This window comes from Ascidiella aspersa, chromosome 4 (genome assembly GCF_963924565.1).
Source record: "Ascidiella aspersa chromosome 4, kaAscAspe10.2, whole genome shotgun sequence".
Taxonomy (NCBI): Eukaryota; Metazoa; Chordata; class Ascidiacea; order Phlebobranchia; family Ascidiidae; genus Ascidiella; species Ascidiella aspersa.
The window spans coordinates 12,912,159-12,940,155 of NC_139450.1; the positions used below are offsets into that span (position 1 = coordinate 12,912,159).

The window sequence follows — 27,997 nt, forward strand, 5'->3', positions numbered from 1 at the left end:
ATTCATAAATCAGTCAAAATATTGATTCCAACTTGTTTTTCTCATTTCCATCGAAAAAAAACAGCTCATAAGCAGAATAGTGTCGAATATATGGCGAACACAGTGAACTGATTTAAAAACAAAATAAACCAAAGTAAAAGTAGAAGTTCAAGCGTAGTCAGTAGTTTTCCCCATGGAGACGCATCGGTCTGTACATAACGTACACAGCATGTTGTTAGTGAAATAGTTTGGGGGGCAAACACATACATTTACACTCCGAAAACGTAAAGCCATCAAACAGAAATGGCTTTTGATATATCTACGAAAAAAACAAAAAAAACGTTTCGGTGGTTATGAAATTAGAAAAAGTTGGGCAGTTTACGCGAGATTCGTTCAACAAGTATCGTTTCGCAAAGTAAATATCGACAAACATCAGTGAAATATTTCCACGGCTTTTTAGCAACAAATAACCGAGACAATATTGATAAGCGCCTACGTTGCTACAGCAGCTCACATTTGCAATACGTTTATACAAAACAGTATCGAAATAAATTGTGATTCAAAGTTAAACAAGATATTGATTTGTCAAGCCAAGAGTAAAATTGTTTTAATGAAATTGTTGTCGACTGCACATAGCTTTGTTATATTTTTCCAATAAATGTGGCTGACCGTAACGAATTAGTTGAAACTAGAGTGATGCAAAATAGAAACAATAACAACGTTTTTAGACGAATACAAAGCCCAACCAACGCAGTAACAATAGTATGGTCGTCGCATTTTGTTGAACCTAAAGTGCGAACAAACTACGATGGCAGCAAAAATAACTTGTAGAATAGTTCGAGTCTCACGAGCACCAAATTCAAAACATAGCGCTTTAATAGCAGAACTGAAATCAACAAAAAAACCATTAATAAACTCGTGTACCGGAAGTACTTTTATCCACCAACGCCGTTGGGTAAAATTCGAACTGAAAACCACGTGAAAACAATGGTCTTGTTCCTTGGAAGAAATGTCGATTTTGGTCACAGTGGGCCAGACAGCAGCTCGGCGTTCAGTAAACGGTGACATCATTCGCGTGTACAATAGGTCAACAATGACACACCAAGTGCGTAAAATTCTCGCGAAGCCATTCAGTCTTGTATAGGTAAGTAGCTCGTCACCTTGATTTCACAAGCAAAGGAAAGCCCTGGAATAATTCACAGCCAAATGGAGGGGAAACACCGTTGGTCCACAACTAACGACTTTAAATCGAAACTGGAAAGCACAGAAGAGGCAAAACCGCCGTGGTCACTTAACGTTGAGCTGCGTGTCCTTGGAAAGCTGGCGTCCAAGACTTCGACTGATTGAGGACTGCAAGTAAAATATGCAAATTAATCAATAAAAAAACGGTTCATATCTGCGATTTATAAAGGAGATTTACCAGCCATGTTCTGTTTATAGCCAGTTACGCTTGATATACCAAATAAATTAATCTTCAACACCCATGAAAGCGGCGAATGTCACCCATTAATTTTATTATAAGCGATGTAAATGGCACCTGTTACTCATTTAGGAGTGTAAGTACTAGCGCTAATAAGCAATACCTTTACTTAACAGCCAAGGTGCAGCTTTTCCTGTGAAAATGAAAACAAAAATTTGGACTTAGCTTTTTGCTTGTTTGTTTAAACTGGTAAACAAGATTACCTCATGAAAAGAGATGCAAGTTTAAAAAGTTTCTAAAAGGGAAACATCCAAACAAAATATTTGAATGCTTAGAAATTAGGCCACAGACTATACGTTGAAACAGTTTCAGTCGACTTACGCGAATGCTTCGCTTGCTCTTTTGGTTGGCAGACCTTATGAAGCTGGATCCTTTTTTGTTGGCTTCCTCAGCCGCGCAGACCAGTTCTTCATCGAGAGATTCCCTATAAATAAAGCAAATAATGGTAAATCAATGAAATCTATACGAAAAAAAAGTAATTACACCCAAAAAAGTATCGCGTTTCTTATAATATAAGTAACCGATTTATAGCGGGAATGTTAATCGCGGCATGTTGGACATACATTGTTTAAACATCGACCCTTCCAAAGCAATGCAATTCAGATTTTGAAATAAATTGAAAAATCATGTGATGATATACAAGTAGATATCGAAACATTTTCATCAAGATGATCTCGATTTACTCGACTTTTTTCGCTTTGAGATTCATTTTATCAATTTGAAAAACGGGGAAATTTGTTTAAAATAAGATATTTAGACTTTTTACACCACAAATTTAGACTTTTTAGACAGAGCGTTTGCAAATTAATATTTTCTTTTGAATCGGTCGACCTGCTACTATAAATTATTTCATCTCAAGCTATAAAGCAACCGAACAAACCTAGCTGGTCTGACGAGGCATTCGAATTCAGAAGCAAGATGTCGTCTCACGGTTGCCTTGTTTACGGGGATTCCCAGTGCGCTTGCCATTTCATCGGGGGTAAAGTTTGGCTCCAGGACCATGAGGGCCCCATGTACCCCGGAGTCCCTCAGGTTGGTCGAGTATTCTGCGTAACGATCAAAACACAGTGTAAATACGGTGTTTCGTTGATTTTTATTTATTAGTCCCAAATAATAAACGGGCCGGTCGCACGTTTTAGTGTAGAGTTGTAATTGTTAATGTAAATAAAACATTTTAAGGGAATAATTGTAATTGTAATTGTAATTGTAATTGTAATTGTAATTGTAATTGTAATTGCAATTAAACTGAATTAATGTAGTTGATCCAACTCTGGCCGCAACAATGCGTTAAGTATTGGAATATGAGTGTGTTTCACATTAGCAGGAAATTTATTGATTTTGAACTATAAAATTAATCGATTCCCTTCGTCACGCTAGCGGAATGAGTTTCATCGATTTTAAAGGCGACTAAAGTATAATAGAATCGTGTATAGTTCATTCGCAGGTATAATTTATTGATTTAAAACGAAACAGTAATCAAAACCCTTTGTGACGTAACCTAATTATTTTTTTCCCGGTTTTGCAGGCATTTTCTGACTGATATGCTTATTCAGGTTCACGCACACTGGTATCGGTCATTTTACAAACGCCATACCTTTCAGGTCGATTGATTTGGCCCACTGGATGAGACGTGTGTTGTTCCACACAAGCAGGTCCGAATCGCACGTCTGGCACATTTGCCTGCGTTCGTCCAATCTCTGCAACAACAGAAATATAAACTTGGTTAGCTATTCATTGGCACTATGAATTGTTTCGGAGATAAAAAAATTATACACAGTTCACTTGAGTGAAATTACAATATTAAGTTAAGGCCTCAGTCTACTTTAAACGGTTATAAAAATCGGGAGAATTTAACAGATTTCTAATTGTGTCAGGTCCAGTAAAGCTGAACATTAAAAATCATGTGTGCAACGTAACAGATTAATCGAAATCAAGAGTTTCTCACATAAAGGAAGATTGGTGCAGCAAGCGGCGGTATTTCTAGTATAGTTTAAGAGCAGCCTTGGTAGGCCAGGTACAACCTTGACTTCCTAAACGTCTCATTTTATTCGTTAGGGCCATAGCCAAGTGCAAATGGTTACTTTTTGCGGTGAAAACAAACTCCCGACACCAGCAATCACAAGGCCAGGTCCAATCTTGACCAACCTCGTAAATGCCTCATTTTATTCGTTAGGGCTATAACCACGTGTAGTCATCATGGTTACTTTTTACGGTGCAAACCAGCAGTCACCTACCTGCGTGTTAAAGGCGAGCATGCGAAGCAGTTGGATGCTCCTGAGTGCGCTGTCGAGGTGCGCACGCTTGCCGTCCATGCCTAGGTGCCTCTCCAGGTCTTTGCGCGAGAGAGAGGCGAGAGTCCTCCCGTCGATCAGGTGTTCGCGGAAGCGCGGCGCGTACTGCGTGAGCCCGATGTCGCGCAGCCACTGCTCGCTCACCCACCAGTGATCCAGCTGGCCCGCCGCCGACATGTTACTGCACGCGAATCAGGGGAACAATGTTTACCAAATCATCATGGGAATTGTGTTTTTTTTTATCTCCAAAAGGTGGCGTTACCAGCAATTCGATCACCGTAATCTATAGCTCAAGGTGAAATCTTAATTTGTTTATCTCCTTAATGTGGCGTTACCAGCAATTTGATCACCTTAATCTAACGCGTCCAGTTAAACTTTTTTATGTTTTTTTCCCTAGAATAGCATTTTACCTCTTGAAATATTTCGTACCGTAGGAATTTGTTCTAGTATATTTTCTCTACTATAGGTATTTAGTTGGATTAGCAACCTCAAGCTGAATACAAGTTCATCTATAGACTCCGGTGGTTTATAAACTGTTTTTTTATCAAACCAGTTTTAATGGAAAACCACAATTGTTTTAAGCAAAATTCCTAGAGCGGCTATTAAGCTGTATATTAATGAAGCTAAATTGAACGCTTGCTCGTAGCAATTTTCGTGTCTATTCTACATCCAATTTTCAAGAAGGCTCAACTTACGCGATGGTCACAGAAGGATTTCGAAACTCGTCGACGGCGAGACATATTTTGCGCCTGTGGAGCGGATTCTCGATGTTTAGACAGTTGTCCAATTCCGCTTCCGTAAGTCCGAGCAAAACCTGTCAAGTAAAAACCGTAGTGTTGTAACTCCTAAGCACCACCATTGCGAATCTCATATTAATCTTATTTATTTCATCATTTTCATGGTAATACTTTTAATGGACTATGTTTCCAAGACAGTTGGCAACATGTGCAAAGAACAAAAAGGGCTTTGATTCTTGATTCAAAACAAAACGCCACACAAACGAACTACGTTTACCTATGTACGCGTCCTGCCGAATAAGGTGGCATATTTTACTGACATACTATTATATCATAAATCTGTGTGTAGGCCTAATTAGTACGTTAAAACGTGAGTCAATTTTCCAGACAGTGTAAGTGTATATCATTATCCGTCGATCAAAAAAGTAATCGAATTTCTAAATTTAGAAATAATAAAAGGTGACGCACTCAGGGTGCTCCTTCCTGTTATTACCCAATTTACATTCGGTATCGCGAAATTCTCTCATCACCACAAGCGTACAGGTGAAACAAATATACTGTAGGCGCAGCATGGGGCGAAAGACAGCACAGTGTGTGTCAACATCGCGAATCGAGGCACAGGTCGTAAAGCTAGTAAAAAAGCCTTAATTTACTACACAAAGGCAAAGCGAAACCACAGTTACAACATCTTTTCACGCCTTTGGCAAAACTTGTGGACGCCAATACACGCATGTTTAGCCAGCACATAACAACGTACCTTGCCACTTTTGATATTCTCAGCGCAACCTCGAACGTACTGACCCATGTGCATAACCACGTCGAGCCACACTAACACTGCGTCGGCTTTCCATCTGAAAACAAAGTTGACAGTTCAGCAGTAGTAAAAACAATTAGGTCAAATTAAATGAACTGTAGTGCAGCAGTCGGTATCAGATTTTTTTTTAATTCTATCGGCCTATTCGCTAGGTGTTAAAATTCAAATATAAGCCTAACAACATTATACAAAAATATTTAATTATTGTAATAAAACTTCACATATACCAACACTCCGCCGCTCGGACAAAGTTTTGCGCTGCCGACTACATTCACATACCGACTGAAACTTATTTTAAGAGGAATTTAAAGGAAGTTTTTCCTGTATTGGAATTGAAACAGGAGACTTTTTTTAACTCCAGTCAACAATCACATCGATTTTTTATTTATTGCTCATTTCAAAATCCTATAAGTTTGGTCGGACGCCTTTAGTTGTTTTGTGGGACCAGGCATTACTCTTCGTGTGATATAATATAAAAAAAATGTAATCGCTAGATCCGATATTATTGAATGGCAACAAACGTTTTTCAAAGAACCTTTCACAATTATGCGTTTACCCCTGACAAGTTTTATTTTTAATAAGAAGCCATTCAGTGTGAAACTGCGTTAACTGAATTTAAAAGCTGCCGGACGCACACTTAAATAATGATTGGTAAACTGACAATATTGAAAAAGGCGTCGAAAAGCTGGCCAAAGCTCAAATTAGCTATAATCCGCGACATGCCATAGGAAAGCCGTTGTGTGAACAAGTCCCTAATCCCTTAGCGGGTGGCTTTCCCATAACTTGCTGTATCCTAAGCATCCGACGTAATAATTTGCCCAAGCAAAAGCTTGTGGTTTAACTGTGGACAATAAGATTTAGACGGGATTTCATTTATGCGAACGGAGGCCGCTGCTATATTTAGATTGGCTAAATCTTATTCGTTTATAAAGGGGTGTTTATAAGTGTTATTTGTCATTACCAAGAACGGCAAAAATCGAAAATACCACTTTTGTACTTTGTATAAGAGCAGTTTTGCTTATATTAGGACCTTCCAAAATTTAGTTGGGCGCTATTTGGCCAATACAGCATTCGCTAAACAACAGAATAAAAAAGGAGAAACCAATGTGCAACGTAAATAGTTCAGGACTTTTTGATGTAAAACAACAATCGACCTTCAATTGATATCAGAATAGTAAACTGTTGAAAATGTAATACTATGTTAACAGCTGCCGTTTGCTCTTAAAAGCCAAAGTCGAAATATTCCATTACACTTTTCTATGCCCGGGGTGCAATACGTCTTCCCTGAAAAATGTCTTACTTGAACATAGGGAGGTTCTGGTTGCTTTCGAGGATCTCCTTCTTTTCGTCGTCGGTTCGTTCGTATAGGTTGAGCTGGCTCGACGCCAGGAACACGTCGGCGTCTGGGAGAAAAAAGAAAGTTAGTGCCGATCGACGATCGCCCTCGCTGTCAACTTATTATCCGACGGACAAAGCTTAACCGGCAAGCGAGGTCAAACGAGGTAAAAGGGTGTTTTCGTCTTGCGGTGGCGCATTCGCTCTTTTTTTTTTATCTTCACCCGAATCTACCATCTGTCTGTCAAACGTGTCTCTACAGTAACAACACAGAGTATGTGACCCCTGGCAAATCGCCTGGCACGCATAATTAATTACTGTTTAAAGTGGTTTAAAAACAGTTTGCCAAAAAGCTTAACTGTCGTATCTAAACGAGTTAAACCACCATTGAAAGTTGTCTCTCATTATGCGGACAAATACCACATTGTAAGTAACAGGGAATTTAAAAAAAACATTGAAAAACTGATAATTAAGCGGTTGCTATTCCGCTAGGTTTAAGGCATTTGTGTGACAAATATACGAAAACTGTAATATTTGCTGAGCAACACCTACGCGAAAAAACACCAACATGTGTCTGACCTTGGCTATAAATACCCTATACACGCCAGGTGAACGAAGAACAAGAAAAAAGGGAGCAAACAAATGTGCACGGTAAACACTGCATCACTCTGCAAACGATCAAGATGAATCATGCCTCGTGTGTCGCGCGCAAAATGGTGCCCGCGAAACGACAACAGATGATGATGAACGTGGTAATGGCGGCGATGAATATGGATGACAAACATTACGACAGAGGCGCTAGAAAGTGTGGCTATATGCATGTGTACAACACCTCGCCGACTCGATATAAACACGAGGGACGTTTCACAATTTTATAGTCGTTAACATGCACACTTTGATGGAAGAAACTGCCATAACCCTTTACGGCTAGGTTTAGCTTTGATGGTCACACATCACTATTGTGTATAATATTATGAGGATGGGTTTATGAAAGCATACCGGATTTTAATTTTTTGACATGTTGGACTAAAATGTATTTAATATCGGCGTATTACTTTGTGAGTACCACAAAACTTTACTACGTGCAAACGACGTTTAAACAATGCACAAATAACCCTGCTCTCCTTTTTAACAGCCGCGTATTCCAAGTGACTACTTTTCTAGCCACACTAAAGCGATCTGGATTAGGCTGGCAATCAACTCAATCGGGCAATGTACACACAGAAGAAGGTCCCCACTACGGCAGTGTTTAATTGCCCGCCTTCCATTGCGTTTGAAGTTGAATCACACACATCCACTCAAGGTTAGTCGACCCCGGGTCTAGCGACCAGTCGAAACATGTATTTTTGGCCTTTGTGACTTATGGGAAAGGTTGAAAGCTTGTGAAATCCTAACATAAACAGTCGGCTCCGCGACCTATGCCAATGGAACAGTAAATCAAGCCAAATCTATTTGATGTAGAATTTTATGGGGCGCGCTAATTAAATGGAGGCCAACAAAGGACTTGACTGTTGGCTTCTAGAAGAACATTTGCTATTTCAATTCGCAGACATTCGATTGGTTACACAACTCCTTCTTTTAAAAGTAATCGGTAGCCAACCAAATACACAAACAACACTCCACACAAAACGAGTAGCAATCATAGGTTTTAAAAACACACAAGCAAAATTTAGGAAAATCAATACGTTTGATGATTGGCACAAACGCAAACACAAAATCAAATTTCATGCAAAAAGTAACTTGGTGTAAAATTTGCCAGACAGTGGGTAAACAACTTTAATGAAGTGTGCAAAATAGTTTGACCAACTCTAGCTAAGTGGTAAATTTTCCAATTAATAAAAACTTCTTTTTGGAGACGACCGTTGTAAAATTGATCATAGAAAAACAGTGTATCAGGCAAGTAAAATCAAAACCCAAACAAAAACTGCACAATCACGTGACTGCATGCATGAGTGCAACGACCAATCGGGTCGTGCGAACCAACCTGAGGAAAGCGAACTGACAGAGAAGGAAGGGTTCCGTGGCAGAAATAGCGGCGTTTCAGGTCCTGTGTGGTGAATTAATGGCCAAATATGGTTATCAACGTTACTTTTTTGACAAGACGATTCGAGCGTTTTTGACAAGGTGTTAAGCGGGCGACAAATCGTTAAATGCAATTATTTTTTTAATTGGGTAGATTCAATGAAAGGCTACAAACAAAAATGCAAAGAAGCACTAGCGAAATACTGTGATTCTCAGCAACATAAAGATATAAGTCATTAAACAACGATGTCTAAAAGCAATATAACTATGATAAAAATAATGATTGGTAAACATTAAGCGTCTGCAAAACCAAAACTATTTTGTCCTGTACAGTACGCAAATTATCTTACTGTTTTAGATATTTTCTTTATTATAGGCGTTTACTTATTTTTAGGCCAGACAGCGCGACAAATATCGATTTTGCGACGGTCCAACGTAAAAGTCTAAAAGAAGACTGACTAATTAAGAGTTTGAGCTTAAATACAGATGCTACTTAGAAATCGACAAGCTCTCACACCACCATTGAATTATTGGATAAAAAAAACCTAATAAAAACAAGGTGGTGCAAACGAGTTGTCGATTTGAAAATGCAATAAACTTTTGGCAGTGGCGGCCGATAATTAAGCTCTTTTTTGACAATCGTGTAATACGCCTCAATCGTGTAATACGCCTAAGAAAATACAGGTGTTGCCCAACGACACCCTTGTATTTAAACGTTAGCCGCAAAGGAAGTTGTACACCCAAATAAGCGACCGCAATTTAAGGATGAGGATTTGTAAATACGAAGTTCCTGTCTTCGGCGTCCCGAGGTAGTGTATAGTTAAGCAATTGCAGTTTTTTACGCGAAGCAAGGTGTCGCTTTTAATTTGCGCGAGGAAGGCGACAGTCAAAGTCGGCAAAGAATGTGCTGCGTATTTTCGGCAAGGTGACAATTTTCCGTCGAAATCAGCGTGGAATTGCTGAAGCGCCGTCGGCCTCTATGTGCACACACTCATCTAATTGCCGCATTCGGCCTGGTTTTAAGGTTTTAATTGTGCCCGGCGATCGTCCGCTGTCGACTGTACAGCGTTATCGGTCATGTTGACTAAAAACGATGTTTGTTTTGAAAACGCCATAATATTCGATTAAATCGACATTTGGCTGTTCAGTTTGATAAAATCCACATTTGTTTCCATGAAATCAAAAGTTTCGCTAACAAACGTTTTTTTCAATAGCTGCCCCCTTTTTATGTGGCACCTTTAAATGCAGTCTCACTGAACAGAAATTAAAGCAAAGGTCGCGGTGCGTCACGCAGCTAAAACCGGAATTCCTGACATCCCTGAAAAGGCCGTGAGGCGACTTTACTCAAAGTTTCGCGAGAAACAGTATACGTGACGTCACGGGCGTGACGATCGTCGTCGATCGGTCACAAACTGGGCGACGCGCGCACCTTATCAGCCGATTCGATCAGCGGAGTGCGAACCGTCAGCCTTCGCCGATGATTTCTTGTGAGAGTCGCTATTTTGGCGAGATTCGGCGGAATTTTGTGGCCCGGGAAGTCGCAGTGCGCTTCGGTGAATTGGACGCCGGGCGTCGCCGTATCGATCTGCGGCCGGGAATTTTAAGGGTCGAAGTTCGCCGTCGCGATTGCGCCGCCGCACCGTATTAACACGCGCTCGACTTTGCTCAGTCCGTGATACCAGTGCGTTTACAACCGCCTATAGGTTTTGAACGATTTTATTAGCTGCGAACTAACTTATAGACATTTCGGTCGAAACAAGACTTTTTAGTCAACATTTCGAATTGAGATACGGTACTTACTAGACCTATTAAGTAAATGTGTATAAAACACGTACAGTATTCCCTAGAAGAATCTACTAGTTTGATCGTTGTGCAGATAGAAAAAAGTTCAGGAAAATATGATTGCCTAAAAGTCATGAGAAAATATATTAAAGATGTAATTTTTGACTCAAAAAGATAACTATATTGCACTTGATAAGTTGTCAGAACATAAGTCTAACAAGCAATCTTTACTCACTTAAATCGAGACTCTTCCGGTTCCTGCCTCTCTTGAATGCGCGCGAAAGCGAGCCGGAGAGGTGTTGGACTAGTTTCTTCTTCCTGGTGTACGACTGACCTAGAGAGCCCTCCGGAATGCCGATGGGATCGATCTGTACGTCCTCACTGGAGGAGGAGTGTCCTCCGGCTGGCTGGCCGAAGCAATGGCGTGGTGAGACTGGGGATGGGGTGGGAACCAGTAGCGGGTCCTGGCTGTGGGAGGATGTGTTTGGCTCGATGTTGACTGCAACAGAATAGAGCGGTGTTAAGTGAGTTTTGGGTAAAAAAAATCGGAGGCCTATATGGACGTGTTTGGCGAAGAAGATGTCTTGCTCTTCTCAACTGTGATCTGAAAGGTACCGAGAGAGCATTTAAAGAACAGATGCGCCTTGTAAGCTCTTTCGGCAGCTTGCAAATGTATTGGTGGAGCGGCACTTCACGTGCTATTTATTCAGGCAAATATGATCGATTGTCTTTTAAATTATCGTTGGCGGGAATTCCAGCTTATGTATCTTTATCAATCCAAATGGGTCGCAAGTCATTGTAAAATTATACGAAATTTAAGGGTTTCCTACCAGTTTTATTACGGGGTAAGTTTTTTGACTTTACGCGATTGGCCCACAGCCGTCACAAAAAGGAGGTTTAGTTGCAAGTTTCTTGCCAATCATGGTACATATGAAATGCCAGACGATCGCACATTGAACAGTGTGGTTGCGCAATCGCGTGCACAAACTTTTACAAATAAGTATCAGCGATTGCGCGTTGTCAGCAGCAGTGGCGGGCGACCGAACAGAGTTCAATTGCGGCTTTCAGTGCAGGCAAATCGACGGCAATAGTTCGCTAATCGGTAAAGCGCAGAAGCGATAAGGCAAGCTTCGCCACTCGACAGTAAACGACGAGAGAGACCGCGGAATAGTTTGATTTGTTTGCAACGGGGCGTAAGGGCCCCATTCAGTTGTGGTTTTACGGTAAAGTCCGAAGTCCGACAAAAAAACACGTTCGCCCGGCAGCAAGGAGAAATAGTCGAATGTCTCACCGGCAAGGGTGATCTTGTTGTTGAGGAAGCTCTCATCAGCGGAGACGTGCATAGAGCGGCGTTTCGAGCTGCTCTGCGACTGCATGGCTGCCTGGCGGAGCTGCAAAAAGACAAGTTCAGATTTTCAAGTGGATTAAGAACTTAACAGGCGCCTGATCGTTCGTCCGAACGACGGCCGGTGCCGTTTTTTAAGAAAAGTACGGCCTTTTCGCCAAACTCATGGCGGAGGAGGAAAATACTTAAACCTTTCAATTTCGTGGAAGGCCGGTAGGCTTTCATAATGGGCGATTACAAGCACACATAACATTAAGGCCTATTGATATTGACCCAAATAACTTTAGAATGAAATAACCGAAATGCATTTTTCTGAACAAAAATCTATCGATAAAAGAGCAAAACATAAAATGAAAAAAATGGTAACAATACATATAAGTTGATGTTTCAAAAAAGAAGGGCTAGATCACAGTTGTTAACCCACATGTGTGTGTGGATGTTTCTTTGTTTCAAAAAGTGAGATATTTTTCACAACAGAAAGCCACAAAGATCAAATTAGTATCTATTTTCTTTTACACACCAGGATCAGTTCGTTCTCCAGTTCCCTTATCTTCCTCTCGTTGCACACGAGTTCGCTCCTCTGCGATCCGACCACCTCGGCAAGATCCTGATGACGTCTCGAGAGGTCGTTCCGCTCACGTGACAAGCGCGATCGCTCCTCGTCAGCTTCGCGCATTATGTCTTCGTTTTCCTGAACGGAATAATGCCATATTGTAGTTTAAAATTAGAAGTCTTGTGTTATTTTCATTTTCAGGGCTAAAGGATTTTGAGCTTTGATTTTGCTAAGCGGGTATAACAAACACATATCGAAAAATGAGTAAACGAAAGTTGCTGCCGTTCAATATTTCATTATATAGTTATAGTTTCCGTGATGCCGTTTACTGCATAACACGTTTTTAAGTTTGTCCAAAAGTAAGACGGGCCGATGTAATATTTGTAGTTCTTAGTCTAGATACGAAGTACAAGCCAAAATTATTTAATAAAATTGCGGGTGGCCAGAAACATCGTGCCTGGAGGTAATATTTGTTTGCCTTAATCGAGCTACCCTTTTCAATGCGTGACAGGTTACACAAAATTCAAGCAATGTGTTATAAACATTCAAGGCTGGGACGCGTCATGTCGGTTCAACCCAGCTGTGTTGATTTCTCGCAGGGAATCGAAATGTGCGACTCCCGCGTAGAAATTCATAACGGCACTTCACTGCGGCGGTAGCGGGGGTCGAAATATTCGTCGCCGCGTGACTTATCGCGGCTTAAGGCGCTAATCAGCGACGCCGGTCGCACAGCACGGGAGATTTTCACGGAAATTCTTAACGCTACGAGCCATGGAGACTCAGGGGAGACCCGGCAAGCCTTTTTTATTTGTTGAAATTGATCGCACATCGACCTGTTTCGGTCGGGTTTAAAATTTAATTTCCGCGCACGAGGAGTCGCCCCGTTCCGTGTTGACGCTGCGAATATTGCCCATATTGCCAATATATAAAGACTATTTACATTTCCTTGCCACATGGGCGCATTATTATTGCCTTTTTAGCCTGAATGAAATAACTGGTAATTTGTAATAAAATTCACGTTGCACTGGCGGTTTGCAAACGTACCTGAATGGGCGAAGTCCAGCTCGGCAAGAGTGCGGAAGTACCACACAGACAAAAGCTCTCTATAAATACCAGCGAGCAATGCCATTTACAGACCGGCTTATGGGATAATATCCATTTCAAAGGCGCCTGGCGGCATCAAAGGCGCAGCGATTCACGGTTGAACCGCAAAAGTAAAGGTTGGCTTTGAGATTTTCGTGCAATGGCGAGACAAAAAGGAGAAAAGTTTGGAGCCGCACTCAACTCTGAGTCGGTTCACAAAAACACATTTGATTGGAAAATGCTTCCCTGTAAATTGAATCTCATGGAAGAAAAGCCAAAGGCTGTTTACAGCTTAAAAACAGACAGCTGTGTAAAGGTAAATAATTTTAAGGATAGAGAGCAATAATAAATTTCGTTCAAAACACAGAGTTTCATTTGTGCACAACTTGGTTTCATACAATGAAAAAAAAACACCGACTAACCTTCATCTGAAGTTCAAATTCCCGGATAAAGTCTCTCAATTGCTCTTCCTTGTCCTCCACGGTTTTCTGCATCTCGTTTATCTGGTTTAGCAAGTCAGCTTTGTCGTTTTTCAGTCGCTGTCGCTCGCTTTGCAAAGCTGCGAAAAGAAGCGAACATTATGGTAAAAAATTTTTTGTCATGCATCGAAAATAAATATTAAATTCGTAAAAATAACTTAAAAATTGTGTTTAAACACTAAATCATATAACCTAGGTAAACCTTCTTTACGATAAATTGACTGATCAACAAAAACGGTGAAAGCATCCTTTTACGATAAAGTCTACACAATCGATGACACGTCACAACACTTATTCGTTCGTCAAATTTAACAAACTATTTTCTAAAAATTGGTTTTAAACCCATATGAACTCCGAAAATAATTTCATACTACGCCTCCTTATAGTCACAATTTGTGATTAACAACCACACAATTTTAAATAGTTTAACATTTTATAACGAGCACGATTTTAACTTAAATGTTTGTTAAAGTCAGTCATAGCGGCTTTGTGTTTTTGCTTTGATCTCTAAAATCGAAGGTATTTCGACAAATGCGGACGTATTCGATCAGTTGTGGGCAGATGGGAGGGTTAAAAACGCCGACATAAATACTACAGCAAAAAGAGCAGAAGCGTTTAATCCGCTACAAATCCTCGTGTCTTCGCGCCCACTTACTTTGCACGGCGTCCTTGCTGCGATTTTCGTTGTTGGCAATCTGTTGCTTCAGGTTGTCCATCTCTTTCTGCAGCTGGCGGTTCTGCGAACTCAGAGACTTGTTCTCCTCGCTAATCTTGTTCATCTCGATCGTACCTGGCAATGTGATAATCATTTCTTTGTAACGCGATTTTGACTTCAAAACTGTTTAGGCGTTTGGGCTTAAAAGGGAGCATCTCTTCCATATACATGGGAATAAGAATTATTGTTTTTAAAGTAAACTGTAATGAATTTATCTATTCCTGAAAGGTAAGATAAGGGACAAAAATGAAGTGGAAAATATATAAGTGTATAAGTTACACAACAAATAAACAGAAAGGTGGAAAATATATAACTGAACAAGTTAAACATCAAATAATTATTTGTTATAATCAGAGAACTTCGGAGCATAATGTTTGGAGGTTGTAGTAAGACGTAATGAGAATATCAAAGCCCATACAGAAGTAGGTATCGTTTTGAACGTTTCGAATAACGAAGTAAGTGCCTTCTCTCTATGTTGAAAATGAATAAAGAGTTATTCGAAACGTTTTAAAATGATACCCACTTTTGTATGGGCTTTGATATTCTCATTACTACAACTTACAACCATTATGCTTCAAAGTTTTAATCGAGGTTTGCGGTTTATACCTTGGCAGTGAGCGCAGCCTTCTTTGACGATGGAAAGTTCTCGAAGCTTCTGGTTGGTCATGTTCAGTTCCACACGGAGCGTGTTCACCTCGTTGTTGGCCGACTGGATCGTTCCGTCGATGTGAGTGGCCAGCCGTTTGTTGTTGTCCACCATCTTTTTAAACTTGCTCTGTGAGAAATTGCCACATTTCGTAAACATTGACCCCAATCCAAACACCAAATTTTAAAACTGGCGTTTAATAAAAAAAAACACTAGTAAAGTAATGCATAGATAGAACAGTTTAATTGATAGATTTTAACCATTTTAATCAAATTGATGGATTTTTATCAAATTAGTAATTTTTTTAATTTATTTAAAAAATACGGGTTATTAGTATTTCCATTCTAATTTCTAAGGAAAGGTCCTCCTAAACTTTGTTTAGTTTTAGGGCATAGGGACATCGTTTACATAGCACATTGGTTATGGACTGAGATAAAAGTGAGAGCACACGATAAGGGTTTTGTGAGTATACGACATTGTACACATAGCGAACTGCCTCATACCTGTGCGTCCATGAGAAGTCCCCGCATCAATGATAGGGATGCGTGGAGGGCGTCCCGTTGCTGGGGAAGAAGAGCGCTTTGATCCAGTAATGAAGAAGGGGGAGCGGTCAGGTCGCTCTTCCGTCCTCCCGCGGTCGTATTGAGCGAAGAACTGAAGATGAACTGGAGAATCTGCTCGCTCAGTGAGTCGAGGGACTGCAGAGCTGAATCGAATAACAAGAAGGTTAAGTTTATTCAAGTCGATCAACTTTTTTATCACACCCTGATATTGTGTTATTCTACAATGCAGCGGACTTTGGCTTGAAATGGTAACTTTTCGTTAAAAAATGGTAACTTTTTCGAAATTTATACGCCCGGTTGACCATGCGCTATAAACGAGCAACATCTTACGAAACAAGAAAAATTACATGTCAATGAGCACCGGGTTTACGGTACTTGGTAACTTACCGCCGCGGGATTTGCCCGAATCTGTTGAACAGCGACAGCAAAACAACAGCCGAACTTGCACTAGGCTACTGGGAATCGGTTGATGCCAGTTTGTCGCGGCTTCGCTTTTCCGCAAGGAACAACAACAGCAGCAAGCTTAGCTCGAAAACCCTACGCACGTGCTGTCGAAAACCAACTGATACGTAAACCACAAGAGAGCCGTTTACGTGGCAACTTCTAGAGTATCCGGCTACATTTACACCACTCTGTTTTTCGTGGCGTTTTTAACTGTCTTTGAATTTTGCCTAGGAATGGAGAAAGGAACACTTTTCGGTGATATTTTCTAGGTATCGAGATAACCTTGAAGGCTGCAAGGCGCTATGTTCAGTGGGTGTTGAATTTGCAAAACCGCAGGCATTTGTTCGTGGCGCGGGTGCACTTGAACTAACGCGCACGGGACCAAGTCGCACATCCTGTTTTCCACCCGGCTTTGGCGTTATTAGCGGGGCCTGTGTAATGATCCGAAAGGAGGTGACCGTCAATCTAACGCCGGGAAGCCGGCTGACAGCAGTTCACGCGGTTAGCAATATCAACTTCGAACGATTTGCAATGCTTTGTGCTGACATCAACTGTTTTTTGACAAAAATATTTCAAAGTGATGATCTCAGGCCTTTACTGCACTGAACTGGTCGAGAAATATACCTTAGACTGCAACTATTTCAGTAAATATTTTCGTAGCTATCCTTTACCTCGCCATGGTAAACACAATCTAAGCTCTGCTATAGTGACATTTCAAGCGATGTTTTTGTTTTTCGCACGATCCACGGAGTCCGTTTTACCTTTTCACCTCCCAAGTCGTTTTGGCGCCTTAACGCCCTACGAAGATAGAAATCTGATAAGGGCTCTCAATGCTATCTCCGTGGACACGGGTCCAGTTGGGCGACCTGATACCAGCCAGTATACCTGTACAGCAGAACGGGCTGTCGAGTTCTCACCCTCTTCTCTCCTCCCACCACCTATATACGTCGAACGGCGCGACTACAAGGCAAACAGCGATTCGCGACAGAACAAGCGATCAAACGCAAAGTCAACAAATCACCTTTGGCCGATCGCTCCGGGAACACAAAGGGGCGCCGGCGACCCGCCCATGGCACAAGCTCCTAAGCGGGGTCGAAACAAAGATCTGTCCGTGTACGTTCTGTAGGACCCTGTACAATCGGGTTGGGAGTGCGCAAGACAAACATAGGATATCAGGGCGCGAACCTTTTGGTGCGAATGACCTGGACGGTTCGAAACGTTTTCAACCTTGAACGATAGACGCGGTGAAAATTCGCGACAAGTGACGCGATATGTCGCACTTTGGAATTTATGCGCGATTGTAATCCTTTATTTGTTGAATTGCCGAATCTGAACGATCGCACAATTGTTTTCGAATCTATATTTAAACAAAAAACCTTTATCGTTGCGGGTTTAAAGGTTTTTCCGATTTTGTAGTGGTTCGCTGGGATTAATCGGCTACACATCGCGCCTTCTCGCGAAATAAATCCTTACGGCTGCGCAGCTCGATCACAATTGTGGTTTAATCATACTTCCAAGCCAACTCTCATTGTAATGCTGGAAGTATGTGCAGCTTTTTTAACTCGCTATAGGTTTTATTCTCGGTCTAGTTCTGTAATTTTAAACAAACCGACCTTTCTACACAATTTCATATAACCGGTTACAATTTTGCCACCACAATGAAAATCAGATCCTTTTCCTAAATATGTGTATTCAGGAAACGGCTGACCAACCGACTGGCGTTTTGCCTTCTGACCAATGAAAAGGCTTGTGCTCAATGCATTTGCGGCCGCGTCCGAACCTTTGGCATGCGATGCTAAATTATTGATGACCGCGCGGATTGCGGCCTGGTCTGAAAGATTATTAGTGGGCAGCTAAAACCGCGGCCTTCGCAACTGACTTTTGAGTGACGGCGACTCGAGTTATGGTTATGAGTCAAAAGGTTCTGCGAAAGTTAATTAACACGTTGCTATTCATTGACGGAATAATTCAAATGCAACGAAAGGCGATTTGCAAACAAGGCGTTGTAAAAGTGACAGTTCCTGTTATCAGCGAGTCAAGATGTGAACACGATTTGTAATATCTCGACGCGGGGCTGATCCTTTAAAATCGAGATTAGGATTCAACTGTGCCAGTCCAATACCTAAAGTCCCAGTTCGCACGCAGCCAAGTTTACGAGCTCGGTATTGATGTCGTTCCCAACGTCGAACCCGGACGCTGTGGAGAGAGGGGCGGCAGACAGAAGCATATACGAGGCGCCGTGTAAAGTGCGCGGCGGGAGCAAATCACACAGGGTTTTGCGCGTTCGAGCGGATAAAAGTGCCATTGTGCGCGCTTGCCTGCCCGTAGCAGCAGCAGCAATATCAAGCCGTTTCCTAAAAAGCTCAATTTTCGACTGAACTATTTGCCTTCTACCGTGGTGTTGTGCTGCTACTGCCGGTGGCATTCGCCTGGTTTCGTCTAACAACAACAATGCTCGCTCAAGCGCAACGATCTGTGCAAAGCCCTCCCGCGCAAACACAAAGACACCGACGATGTCTAATCTTTGCCGATGCGCAATTATAGTGGCGGGAAACTTGACAACAGGCATGGGTGACGGATCGTGACCACTAAATGTCCATGGACCGTCAAAAGTGTCTCACTTAGTAATCCTTTCCTCGACAATGACTTGCTTAGCAGGTTTTAAATAAACTGTCTCTACATGGTACTAACTTGTATAAATTCAAAAATCGTTAACAACAAAAGCAATTAGCACCATTTTTATGCAGGGCTCTATTACTTATTTCTCATTTTACATATACGTTTTTTGTTGTTGTCCGGCAAGAGTCCACAACCTAATAAACTCCACGAGACCCGTGCACAAAAGTTAGATACGCCCAATCATTTTCGTCCATTAGCGGGCAACATTAGACGGCATGAATCTGTTTATAAACATACGTGGCCGCACGTGGCCATTTAAAGCGCAATGCAAGTGAGCCGCAGCCAAGAAACCGCTTGTTACTTGATCGACTGCACGTAGACTTGCAATTAGCTACAACAGAGAGTCTCCAATTGTCTGGGTCTACGTGTTGTACTTAACATTGATCCGCACGTAAACACGCTATATACACATTAAACAGTGACCGAGCTAAAGACCATTGACTCATGTTCTCAAACCGTTCACAAGCGTAGTTTCGGTTAAAAATTAGCCAAAGTGTATAGATATTGGTGTTCTTTAATTCAAATCAAGCCAGTTTTTCTAGCGTAGAATTCCAACATTAAACTAAATTGCGCAATAGCCAACCAGACTTCTGTCAAACACAACTGCTCGCTTCTAGGCTAGCAAATAATATATACCAGCACCGGACTCCTTGAAACCTTCACGGCGCGAGCTGCAACGATATATGCGTGCAATTCATTAACCATCGACGGCGGCGGCCGCCAATTTTTTTCCCTGCCAGCATATCGACGTTTGCGTTTGTTTAACTTTGAGGGAGGTGGAATCGATCCAGGGACAGCACAAGGACGAATCGACTTTCACAGAACCGACAGCGTCCTGGCCTTTACTATAAGTTGCTGCTGCTGCTGGTTTGTTCGGGAGGAGGCGGTCTTTGACAGTCGTTAATTTCGTTGATCTCCTTGGCGAATGGATGCCTGTTCGATCGGTCTAGCTTTACGTTGAAAAAAAAAACGGTGCGCCATTTTTGTTCGGGTAATCCTCCACACGTGGTGTTTAACGGACCACATGCGGCGTTTTTTATTGTTTGATGATAAAAAGGAATTATCAATTGCCGTGCTGTTTTGACAGAAACACTGAGGTGTTAATGTATCTTAAATTTGTCAACTACCTAAAACTAGCATTCAAATTCTCTTTGTAAAGCACTTAAAACTGTGGTTCGCTTTATTATAACAGTCGGTATTGGCAAAAAGAATTGACAGGTGATAGTTTCCCAAGCAAAGGAAGCAATAGCCAATCAGGTGCCAAATATTGATTACAGAGCAGGTGAAAATAATAAGGATCGGCAAATCGCGTATACATCACAAGACTGACTGACTGCAAGTACTTAACTTCTAACTAGATTTTTAAAAACACACCTAAATCACAATCGCCACCCTTGCGGTCAAATGATCAAGATAATGTGACACACAGACATAAATGCCCTAGAAGGCCACGCGCAGTTTGCCTTAATCCTAGCTCGGCCGCGTACCGTGGCGGCACCAAATAAGGCAGAGCTTTGCCAGGGCAGCAGCATCAGCATCTAATCTTTTTCGAATCGCCACGGAACGGATCGGCATCAAACAGGAAAGTCGCTGCATCGGGTCAGAAAAAGCGAAAAGGCAACGGCGGCCTTTCGCAGCCCCGCGTGCAAAGCCAAAGGCAAAGAAAGACCGACGTTTCGTGACCATCCATCAAACAGGGCCGTTGACGCTTCGTTTCACTGAGGTTAGTAGCACGGTTGCTGTCATACCGACACCTTATCGTCTGCCCGCCCTTATTTCGACTGATGCAGTACGAAACGTGACGCCTCGCCAGCCGCCCTTTTCCCTTTGACGCGCCAATGCGTAACTTATTAAAGACGCATTAGCCGAGTGTCAAACGCGCCAGACTTTAAAGACAAATATTGATTGCCAGTGGCTTGTAGATTTAAGCTTATATACCAGGCCAGAGATCACTCCCTAACGGACACCGACCTTCTGTTGTCGCAATAGGTAACGTCGCGTGGGCGAATGGGAAGTCACCAAATAACAATTGAATGAGTTACACCGATGGGTATCGACTTACCGCGATTGGATTGGATTTGTCGCTAACAAGCGTGCCTCGTTATAGTCACAATGCTGCGTCCGATAATTGCTGCCCCGGTCGATCAACAAAACTCGAGTGGCGACGACAGGCTTTCGATTGTAGAAACGTTATATGGACTCGCGTGTTGCGAAATCGCCATTTCTCTTAAGGTACACAGTGGTACGGCGATATACTGGTGGATTGTTTGCTTTTAAACGCTTCCGTTAGAACGACGCGGGTTCGTATTTCAGGTAACCGAAAGTACAAGACAAGTCGCGTCCAAATTCATTAACATTTTTACAACTTCTGATACAATATAAAGACCCAAGTCTATACGGGAGTATAAAACTTGGTAAACGCAAAATGACAAGCAGTATTTTGCCTACTTCAATATAACGTGTGTCACTAATTCTACATGACAGTAAAACTTAAAAACTCGATGCTTTAAAAGTTTACAAAAACGATATAGTGTTAATGCCACATTACTTCAGTCGACGCTATCTAAAAATTATCATTTTGCATATTGCCGTTGGCCTTTAGCACGTGAAATTGTTGTTTTTCTTACTCTTTCCCGCTTTTGCATCTATTTACCCATCGTAATTGCCAGTTAGTCAAACTAGGTTTTCCCTCGACATATTGACAAAAGATAAGAACTTTCCTCTACTACTAGGCAGGTTGCACGAGTATACACACCCGCACACACACACACACGCACACGCACAAACACATACGCGCGTATGTTACCTGATTCCAAGCCGCCATATTTGCTGGCGTAGTTGGCCGCCAGTGCCGCGTCCGAATCACAGCCTTCATGTTTTGCGTGCAAAGCGATGCCTTTTCCCGGTGGCGACTTTTTCGGTGAATCCACTCTCAACGAGGCTGCTGACGCTGCTGGTAAGTTTGACCGGCCAGAAATCACGGTCACCGTCTCGGCGAACGACACGCTACGCTTTCCCGCCCCCGAAGTACCTCTGTATGTACTTTCCAGTAGGCATGACGTCATGGCGTTTACCAGTGTAATTCCACTCCGAGTCAAGGGCACTTGTGGCTTGGCGTTACAACGTCAACTCGGCGCTGAATGGCCCCGACAAGAGGTGTTTCTCCTTTCTTTTCGAAAGTCAAAAACAACCTTGTTCGCCTATGTCCAGCTATGTTTCCTTATACCTGAATATTGACGACAAATTCACGTTCAACTTGCGGCAAATCACAGCGTACACGCAGCCTTAAGCGGTGAACGGCAGTACAGCGGCCACATCAATTTAAAAGTTGACACTATAGTTCCTGAAACTGTAAAACGCCGCTTTAAAGTTAAACTAACTGAGCAAAGATTACAATCACACATAATCAGTTGCATGCATGCATGCTGCACAACAGGTCTTCTCGCACAACAGCTCGAACTCCAAATTAGGATAATCGCTCAACAACTGCCAGGGGCTAACAGCAGAAAAAAGGGCGCCGCAAATGACGCCGTTGCGGCGAAATAGAAACAGTGGAGAGACATAATACGAGAAAAAAAGCGCTGGAAATCTGCGGCATCCTACAGCGTGCTGCTGGCAGGTCGAGAGACTGCCGTTGGCTTTTATTTGCTTTCGTCCCCGACAAATTAAACACGGCTCCAAAGGCGCGTTGCGGAAAGCTGGGAAAGCTCGCGCGGCGAAACAACACGTTGCAGTGACGTCACAAAGGCGATTTACCACACGCGCCGCTGTCTGTAGTGAGTCGTTCTCAGGAGCTTGGAAAATTATAAAACATTACCATGGCTTATTGCGCGCTAAACGCGACCTGAACACATTCCTCACACTAATACTTGAATGAAATATGCGATTTTAACCACGGCAAGATTTCCTTTTAAAAATGCCACTATAAACAGTAGTATATGCACTTTACGATAACCTTTCTGTGACATAAAACTAGATTCGGGTGTAGGTACGAAAAAAGTGTGGTGAATAGACAATATAAATAGCGTGCAATACATGAAACCGTGAAGTATACCGTTTAACTAGCATCGGCGTTTTTCTACTTATTTTGATATTAGGTATTCACAACTGACCACGTTTATCATTCCACATTACAACGGCACAACAAATCTAGATGTTGCTTGGAGACGACCCCGACTTCCATTGTTTGGCATCTTGCCGAGAGGCACTTAAGAACGGGCTGATAGGTGTCCCACTCTATGGGAAGAGACCCATTCAAGTTAGAACTGTTCTAGATGCGTGAAGTCAAATCGCCGAATCTAGGCCGCTAATTGCCCGACGGCAATTCACTAATTGCCACTCGGTCGCGGCGTTTCCCAAGCGACGGGGTTCAAGTCCACGCAACAGGCGTTTCCGAGTGAAAACAGACCCCTTTCATGCCGAAAAATATCCAGGTTGCTATGCCACCTTTAAAACAGAAATGCATTCGCTGAAACCAACAGCATTATATTCACATTACTTTTCACCAAAATTTTTTTCTAGCATTTCGCTAAAGAATATGATTTTTCGATTAAAGTAGTACTGGGCCAAAATAATGCTAACTGGTACTTTCGGCGGAAACTTGCTTGTTTCAGTTCCTCGCCTCAAAACTGTTGCCCTGGCTGCTGTGTCCCTATGTGTGTTTATCACATTTGACTTGGCGCTACTGCGTGAAACAACCTGTCGTTTGCCTCTGTCGAGTTTATTTAGTAGGTGTAATCCTGTCCGTGCCGGATACGAGGGCTCTAAATAAGCATAACACCTTGTCGGGGCGATAGTGACAGAGACGAGACTGGGTTTGCTTGAACAAACAGACAAACGCGCCGGGTGTTTTTTCCTGCCATGCAATCGACCTGGCGAGTGTAATATCGGGTCTCGACAAGACCGATTTACGATTGAGGAAATCGCCTTTAAACGCCAAACGTTTGATATTCGATTTTTTCTTTCCGGCTGAGGAGTCTGCTTTGCTGTTTGTTGTTCTTGGATGCTGAACCTGACGACGCACGACCGCCTGTGAACGGCTTTTGTCTTATTTTTCTATACGCCCTGCTGAGGGACTTTTACCACCTAGGTAGATCTTAGGATCGCTCTTCTCTGAACTTTGATAAAACTAACTTTGACGGATTTAACCATTGCAAGTTTCAATAAATCAAAGTTACGATGGCGCGCCCAATGTGCACTTTGCAGTACATAGCCAACATTATAGGATTAAACGTTCCTGCGAGTTATCACCGCTGATTAACATAAATTTACAGTTGAATAAATATTATTAATAAATTGTTCAGCAGTAGACTAAATGGAGAATTTTTTTCAGCAGTAGACTAAATGGAGAAGAATCTAAGCTACAAAAGCTAAACAAGCCTCCAAGTATACTGTGTGCCTTCAGGAAGACAAGGCTTTCTAAAGCCATACAGTTTGGATCTAAGTTCGATATTCCAATACGGTAATAACTGCGCCAGCCAAATGTTCTTTCAAAGAGCTCGCTAAAAGGCAATCGATTTTTTTCGAAATCATTCGGCCAACCAAGTCGGTTGAAGCATATGTTTCACATTAGCCCAGGGCCTTCCGAAATCTCAAAGGCCGCCCCAAGGAAAGAAAATACCATTACACATTCACTTGAGCGAAACGGCCTGACACGTTAATTATAGCTTTCTCAGCGGTTGCCGAACACACCACTGTAGCGCAATAAAGTCGACTTCCAGAAGGGAACATGACTAATCTTGCCCGGCCAAGACGTCGACCCAGGCGTTATTAGGCACTTCTCGCACCTGTCAAAACCAATATAGCGATTTCACTTTTCGCTACGTCTTCGACAATTCACACGTGACAGGTGGCACTTCAACTCGTTTTTCTCGTTCTCCCTCAATCTGTTGCGAGCTTATTTGCCTTGAAGCAAATCTGAATTTTCTGATAGTTGCACTTTAACAGTATTGTCTCATCCAGTTTTTTGACACATAACGCGTACTAACGGGATAGCCTTTCTTACAAAATACGATTTTAACTCGTTTGCAAGTCTGGCAATGTTGTCTGATAAACGGTACAAAACAACAACATAATCGATATTCAAGAGGTTGCCTGAAAGCAGATCGTGGCGAGAACTAAAGAGCACCCCCATATTGGCGAGCCTGCTGCCGGAATACAATCAAGCAAAGCGCAGAACGTGAAGTTCAACAGGGTTGGAGCAGACAAAAGCGAAAAAAAAAATAGTTCAGCACCGCCCCCTTGCCCGGTTAAATGCCCATCGACGAGGCTCAGTGGCAGCATGGCACCCGTTTGAACACCTGTCAACTCTGCCGGAGTATCTCGCTCGCAAATCCGCCTCAAGCTTGTTCCCTCCCAACGAGGTTCGCTTGGCAAGTACTGTTGAAGCCCTCGACGTGCGGCCAGATTACGTGGCCACTTCAACAGCGACCGGCTCCAATTTTCAGGCCAGCTTTTGGGCCAAACTTAACAACTATGAGTGCGTTACACAAGTTAAGCTTTTTCACTCGTTGCCTGTAAACCATTCTGCAGTGGTGCCACAAAACAAAATCCAGCTTGGAGAAAATATTAATGATTAACCAGTCTCTGCTACCTTTTTTGTGGATAATTTCCGACGGTAAACAACAACAATGGGAAAAAGCGAAACGCCTGCACTCTCTTTCACCTGTTTTGGCTGCATTTCTTTAAAATGACAAACGCTGAGGTTAAATACTTGGTTTTCGTTGGGTGCACTTCTCCAAGAGCTAATTGTAAACACTAATTATTGGATTGAATGCAAGTTGTATACCTTAAGCTGAAAAGGTTGTTTGCATTGTAACCCTTTAAGCACACATTTTATTAAAAACTTATACGGTTTTTTATAAAATTGTCGATCTGCCAAGCTTGGTCTGATTGTGTTTATTTGAAAACAAGTTATCAGATCATTCTAAGTTTACTTATTTATTTATTAATTGCAGGTAAAAACTCGCTAGGCCTAATTGACCATTAGTTGTTGTTAAAATCATCAAGATTTTTTCGGAGGCAATGCCACTAAAAAGGTTAAAACCACTGGCTCAGTGCGCAATTTGCTCTTAAAGCGCAAAAGCAATCCCAACATATCGTGGGTTAAGCGTGAGGAAAGCAATGGGAGGACCGAATGGGGTCCTGGCAGCCGTACACAGAAGGCGAGTTCGCCGACACCTTAATTGTTGTTGACAAAATAGGTAAACGGAATCCGTTCAAGAGGCGCCCCGGGTCCTAATTTGGCCGAATAGTCATCCTCGGACAAACTGTAAGGTTGGTGCTTGATACCTATTAATGCTCGTATACGTGCTGAACCCAATATAAAATATTTTTAAATGTGCCTTCCTAACAACTCAATCAGTTTGCATTGGCGATCCAAAGGCCGCCGAGCCCATTCTAGCAATATATTTTTAGAGGTATAGTTGAAACGTGCAGTGAAGGCTTTTGTGAAGGGACCATGTAAACAAACCATACAAGGGGCGGAAAAGATAACATAGCTGAAAAGGCTACCGGTCGCGTGTTAAAGTACTGATCAATGTATGCTGTCGTAAACGGTCGGTTATGAGTATTTGAAATGTTAAAAAGAAGGTGGTGAGCATTGCCCCATTATGTGGGAGTGAGACATATTTGTAACAAGCGAAAATCAAGGTAAAACCGTAAATGCTGGATTTAAATGACTACTGTGTCGGCAAAGAGAAGCACTTGTTTGGCCGCGTCGGACGCCACTTGAACTAAACGCGATGGATCGAATAATGAAGTGCAATCAAGGCTGCAGACACAACTTCCAAATCGCACAGCACGCAGCTAATGGAATTTCCCATCAAATAATGGTGTACACGCGCCGTTAAATCGATAACGCAGACATACAAGGCGCAATTTGTAAGATTACCCCGAATCCCGAGGGTAATAACAGGCTCTCATCGGTCGTAAATCGAACCGGTGTGTTACAAAAACTGGGCGATGGACGGCGAAATCGAGGCGCAAAAGTTGATTGTATTGGTGTCTAGTCTTCCAAACACCTTGCTTTGTGGCGCACATACCACGACGTCTAATGGTTAAACTGGCGCGAACAAAGCGCACGGGGCCGGTGCGGGCCGTAAACACGACTTCAATGTGTCGAGAGACGGGTAATCAAGTGCGGCGATGAGGCCAAATCAAACTCGATACATCGCGATCGGCTTAGCGCACACAAAGGCACCGGTCGGGAAGAAAGCGACCGCGGGTCGAGTTGCTGACTACTGCCGATGTCTGCCACCGTTCACAGCGGCCGAATTCCTCGCCCGAAGAGCCACTCGCTGGACAGAGCGATCAAGTGACGCCAACACACTATTTACCGCAAAACAGGCGCTGCGCTTGGCCCGCCGAGTGCCCTCTATCTCGCGTTTACTCGAGTGGCGCGCAGCGCGTTTTTTTAATGACCGGCTTCGAGGCGAAATCCGTTGCCCGACGAGCAGTTTTCAGCCTGCCTTGTTCAGGCAACGACAATCCCCGGTTTCCTTTCCTATTCACAATGAAAGCCATTCAAACGTTCACACAAAGAACCGCAATTTCCCACTTTCCGAAGCCAAATGCAAAGGCAAACTGTGAAAACTATAAATAAACAAAATAAAACGCTCTTACCTGTGGATAGGTACTCCTTCTGTTGGCACTTTGCTTCATTGTCGATGATAATAGAGTCTCCCATTTGGGTTCAATTGCGTTCAGACTGAATACGCAAACAACACCGCAGCGAGGCAATTTCAGTCACATAATACGATAAACACTTTAAAATAACAGATGTTAAATTTTAGGGCTTTAAAAATTGAAATAATTTTGCAATTATTGTGCAAGATAACATAATTTATATCTCAAAGTGGTAAAATGTCATTAACACTTAGCAGCAGATCATACTGTACGATTACCAAAATATTAATCCACACAATTAAGATGTTATACTGATAAAAACAATTAAACATTTTACTTTCAGAACAATAAGATATTTTACTAATAAGTTAATAAACAAAACAAAAACAATACTCTCAAATCCGGTCATTCCTACGCTGTGAGAA

General features: G+C 42.3%; 1 protein-coding gene across 4 annotated transcripts; it reads right to left on the reverse strand.

The window, feature by feature from the left end:
* Nucleotides 1-19: 19 nt before the first annotated feature.
* LOC146147970 (kazrin-like) lies at nt 20-27,850 on the reverse strand. Of its 4 annotated transcripts, XM_083387400.1 has the most exons (18): nt 27,570-27,850; nt 15,765-15,967; nt 15,222-15,390; nt 14,556-14,690; nt 13,844-13,980; nt 12,306-12,476; nt 11,732-11,831; nt 10,676-10,939; nt 8,621-8,683; nt 6,602-6,704; nt 5,245-5,338; nt 4,446-4,564; nt 3,694-3,931; nt 3,054-3,156; nt 2,340-2,505; nt 1,781-1,883; nt 1,563-1,592; nt 20-1,329 (listed from the first exon to the last, which is right to left on the reverse strand). In XM_083387400.1, exons 1-17 carry the CDS (start codon nt 27,631-27,633, stop codon nt 1,569-1,571), a joined length of 2,256 nt encoding a protein of 751 aa, XP_083243526.1. In that variant the 5' UTR covers nt 27,634-27,850; the 3' UTR covers nt 20-1,329; nt 1,563-1,568. The 4 variants fall into 4 exon arrangements, with proteins under 4 accessions (XP_083243526.1, XP_083243525.1, XP_083243524.1 ...); XM_083387399.1 differs by lacking the exon at nt 1,563-1,592 and having other exon boundaries at nt 27,570-27,846; XM_083387398.1 differs by lacking the exons at nt 1,563-1,592; nt 27,570-27,850 and adding an exon at nt 21,754-22,012.
* Nucleotides 27,851-27,997: the final 147 nt, after the last annotated feature.

Bases quoted from the DNA above. Each gene is read 5' to 3' on its own strand.
- LOC146147970 (XM_083387398.1), bottom strand. From the start codon at position 22,012: ATGACGTCATGCCTACTGGAAAGTACATACAGAGGTACTTCGGGGGCG. The intron at 13,981-14,555 runs GTAAGTGGGCGC...TTCTTTTCGCAG, and splicing joins CAGCAAGGACGCCGTGCAAA to CTTTGCAAAGCGAGCGACAG. The intron at 4,565-5,244 runs GTACGTTGTTAT...TTTACTTGACAG, and splicing joins AGAATATCAAAAGTGGCAAG to GTTTTGCTCGGACTTACGGA.